The 4522-nt window shown below is 41.6% G+C and overlaps 1 protein-coding gene across 1 annotated transcript; it reads left to right on the top strand.

The window, feature by feature from the left end:
- The first annotated feature begins 1374 nt into the window (after positions 1 to 1374).
- On the top strand, positions 1375 to 2614 carry LOC106969334 (olfactory receptor 8S1-like). Its single transcript, XM_015065845.3, has one exon. It carries the CDS (start codon positions 1406 to 1408, stop codon positions 2339 to 2341), a length of 936 nt encoding a protein of 311 aa, XP_014921331.1. The 5' UTR covers positions 1375 to 1405; the 3' UTR covers positions 2342 to 2614.
- The last annotated feature ends 1908 nt before the right edge of the window (positions 2615 to 4522 follow it).

Genomic DNA, 4522 nt, shown 5'->3' on the forward strand with positions numbered 1-4522 from the left:
GTGCTGAGGATAGTCCAGAGGTTTTTTTCCTAAGGCACGCGGGAGATGACGTGGAGAGGCTTCCAAAATAATCGGACAGAAATCTGAGAGGTAATCAGAAGCTAACGGGCAGGCGAGAGCCAGAGAAATGCTGATTTGTGATTGTTGGTGTCAAGTTGTGATCTATATTCTCAAGGAGCTCACAATCGGGAGGGGAAAACTGAGATCGCTGTCTAACATGAGACAAGACACACAGTTCAGACTATGCCATAAGGCACCTGAGAGCAAGTGTCCCAGTGGTTTGAACAGAGAGCTGGGCAGTCAGGACAGGCTAGAAGCAAAAAGCAGGTTTATAGATGACACTGGAAGACCCAGGAGAGTCTGGGTCAGTGGGCTTAAGAGGAGAACATACGAAGAAGAATGTGAGCAAAGACACAGAACAAATAGACCTTTCTGGTATCTAAAGCAGGCAAAATGGCCACGAGTTGAAGGCAGACGAAGAAGAATTTGAAGCATCTGAATAAGAAAAGTGTTCCTTATCACTGTGCACTAAGCCTAGACATTGGGCTGATAATTAGAAAAAAAATAATGTAATTCACTTCTACTTCTATTTTTACTTCTATTTGTTGTCAACATGACATTACAAAATATCCCTTAATATCAGACTTCTCTCACGTAAAAATGGGGATAAAATTCCTTGCCCCATGGCTAATAATTCCTTATCAAATCTTACGGAATTGCCTTGAAACAACTGAGATAGTGATTAAAAAAATGGTCTGTATTTAAAAAAGTCTTACTAAAGTTAAATGCTCTGTTCATAAAGTAGAGAGCAAGGACACATTATGACTTTCATGGTTCCAGGCACTTTTGCCTCCCTAGGCTCCTTTTCTTTCCATACAAAGAGATATTAAAATGTTGCAGTTATAAAGATGAATAGAATGCAGATTCTTCTGGTCTTAAAAGAAATTTAAAATGTTTTCATCAGCCATGCAACAACTGTGGCCCTAGGCACTGGACCTACTGTGCCTAATGGATGTCAACTCTGGTAGGGAATCACTGGATGATTTTGAACCAAAAACTTGTGGTTGAGAGATTGAAGAAAGAAGGTTTAGAAAACCACTCAGATATGTGCTAGATTTTTGACGATTTCTAAAGTCTAAGAGAATTGGTAGCATCTAAATACTATGAATGTGTAGGTGAACCAAAGATATTCATTGGTCCAGTGAAATCCCTAACGGAAGGGGCAGAAGATTCTCTGAAGTTCGCAAAGACTGACGTAGGATCGGTGATAACAAAACAGGATAAAAACTCTTCCTGAGATGCGGTAAGGGCAGCTTCGAGGCATGTATGGTGAGAGGGGTGATGACCTGAAGGAGACAGATCTCATCCCTATTTCTATTCTATTCCAGGGACATCCCCTCCACAAATGGCCTGGAGGAACCACAGCATCATCACCGAGTTCATTCTCACGGGGCTGTCCGACGACCCCCACATCCAGGCTCTGCTCTTCGTGCTCTTCCTGGGGATTTACCTCCTGACCGTGATGGGGAATCTGATGCTGCTGCTGGTGATCAGGACCGATTCCCGCCTCCACACGCCCATGTACTTCTTCCTGAGTAACCTGTCCTTCCTGGACCTCTGCTTCTCTTCTGTCACTGTGCCCAAGCTACTGAAGGACCTTCTGTCTGAGAAGAAAACCATCTCAGTGGAGGGCTGCCTGGCTCAGGTGTTCTTCGTGTTTATCACCGCAGGGACTGAAGCCTTTCTGCTCTCGGTGATGGCCTATGACCGCTATGCCGCCATCTGCCACCCTCTGCTCTACGGCCAGGTGATGAGCAGCCAGCTCTGTGTGAGGCTGGTGCTGGCCTCGTGGGGCCTGGCTTCCCTCAATTCAGTCATCATTGTGCTTTTGGCTATTAACCTGGACTTCTGTGAGGCCCAAACCATATACCACTACACCTGTGAGCTGCCCTCCCTCTTCCCTCTGTCTTGCTCTGATATTTCCATCAATATTGACATCTTGATCTGCTCCACCTTACTGCATGGGCTGGGAACGTTCCTCCCAATCTTCTTTTCCTACACCCGTATTGTCTCCACCATCCTGCACATCAGCTCCACCTCAGGCAGAAGCAAGGCCTTCTCCACCTGCTCCTCCCACCTCATCGCAGTGATCCTGTTCTTTGGCTCAGGTTTGATTCGCTATCTTATGCCCACCTCGGGTTCCTCCCTGGATTTGCTCTCCTCCTTGCAGTACAGTGCAGTCACGCCCTTGCTGAATCCCCTCATCTACAGCCTAAAGAACAAAGAGGTGAAGGCGGCTGTGAGAAGGACAGTGGAGAAATACCTACACTATTTTAGGTAGTGAACAAGGACACAGAGTGCAGGAGAGAAATTTGTTTTGCCATCTGCTTGAACCTCAGGTAGAAGAACTCTGCGGTGCCTGGGTGGCTGGTTGGTTGGTTAAAGCCTCTGACTTTGGCTCAGGTCACAATCTCGCAGTTCACGAGTTCAAGCCCCACGTCAGGCTCTGTGCTGTCGGCACAGAGCCTGGGGCTCACTTTGCATTCTGTGTGCCCCAGCCCTTCCCTGACTCACATTCTGTTTCTCTCAAAAATAAATAAACATTAAAAAAAAATTTTTTTTTTTGAAAGGACAATTCTTGACCACTAGCTTGAAGGGAGCCCTGTACCATCCTCTCCCTGGCTCTCCCAACAACAAAAAGTAAAATACATGAAATTATATCTAGTTTATCTCTGTGGCTTATAAAGGTCTGTTTTTTCTTCTGCTCCTTTATACCATAGCACCACTTCCTTCGTAGAGCTCATGATTCAATTTGGTGTCTCCTGAATTAATCAGTAATGTACTTTATCTTGTCACCCTTATTATTTTTTGTCCTACTGATCTACCTTGTTAAAGATTTATCCATTTTATTGCCCTCTGTAATATTTAGACAATCTTTACTTCCCCTTTATAATTTTAAGCTCATCTTAAATCTGTGTTTATGAAGCTCAACTTTATTTTTTTTAATATGAAATTTATTGTCAGATTGGTTTCCATACAACACCCAGTGCTCACCCCAAAAGGTGCCCTCCTCAATACCCATTGAAGTTCGACTTTAAAAAAAAAATGTCGACACCTCCCACGAAAGATTACAAATTTATTTTACTTTAACAATCTTCCTCCTCCCTCTGCCCCTTCAATATCCTTCCCCAGTTTTTGTTTTTGTTTTCACCCTTTGGGATTTTCTGTCCCTGGATATTATCAACAAGTTATTATCTTTACATTGGGTGCTGTTGAAATCAATTAAATTCTGGATTTTAATCATAATCTATATTTAGGCTTCATTCTATGTTTAAATTTATTTAATATTCACTGGCATCCCTTTCACAGCACATTCCCCCATTTTACTTCCCCTTTGGCACATCAGAGCATAATGGTTAGCGGCTTTGGGAGCTTGACAAATTCTTTACCTATTCTGTGTCTCAGTTTCCTAAATACAGAATTGGGATAATAATAGTATCTACATCGTATAGTCATTTTGAGGATTAAAGGAAATGGCACGTAGAGCACCAGAACACTAACAGCCACCGTTTGAGTGTCACCAATCATTATTCATGAGTTCTTTATTTCATTCCATTTTTATTTTGTTGTCATATGTACTCCTCTAGATTTTTGGTAAGAAGTGGGGATTGTGAAATATTCCAAGATCTTGTGTATCTGAGAGTCTATTTTTACTCTACATATGAAAGAGAACTTACCTTGCTGCAGATTTTTGGGGCATCCTCTTTCTTCTTCTGGACATATTATATACACTGTCATCTGGTATCTAATGATCTTCAGAATTGTAAGACCAGCATAACATTCTTGCACAAACAATAGATAGAAAACAAAATAGCACTAAGAGAGAAAGAAAAAAAAAAAAAAACAGTAAAAAAAAAATTTTTTTCAAGAACAGGGCAGAAAATATCAGTAATGGGAATATACACTCATCGCTTACAGGGAAAAGACTTTAAGATTGGGTTATAAAAGCTATATGTTATATACAAAATAAAGACTTCCAAATAAAGACTTCATAATGGATAAACTTGTAGAATCACTATGCTGTTCACCTGAAACTAATGTAACATGGTATGTCAGCTACACTAAAAAAATCCAATTATCTTAAACAATAAAAAATCATAATCTCAAAAAAAAAAAAAGACTTCAAAGTGACTCATGAAGTTTGTAAGTTTTAAAAAATTGTTCAAAGATCTAGAGGTCCCTGGGTGGCTCAGTTGGTTGAGCACAGGACTCTTGATTTGGGCTCCGGTGAGGATCTCAAGGTTTGTGGGATCAAGCCTTGCATGGGGCTCCATGTGGATACCACAGAGCCTGCTTAGGATTCTCTCTCTCCTTCTGTCTCTACCCCTCCTCTGCTCTCTCTCTCTCTCTCTCTCCAAATAAATAAATAAACATTTTAAAAATAAATAAAATAGGGGTGCCTGGGTGGCTCAGTCCATTAAGCATCTGACTCTTGGTTTCTGCTCAGGTCATAATCTCACAC

This window comes from Acinonyx jubatus, chromosome B4 (assembly GCF_027475565.1).
Source record: "Acinonyx jubatus isolate Ajub_Pintada_27869175 chromosome B4, VMU_Ajub_asm_v1.0, whole genome shotgun sequence".
In the NCBI taxonomy this organism is placed as follows: domain Eukaryota; kingdom Metazoa; phylum Chordata; class Mammalia; order Carnivora; family Felidae; genus Acinonyx; species Acinonyx jubatus.

Excerpts from the sequence above, each read along its gene's own strand:
- LOC106969334 (XM_015065845.3), top strand. The coding sequence starts at position 1,406 with ATGGCCTGGAGGAACCACAGCATCATCACCGAGTTCATTCTCACGGGG.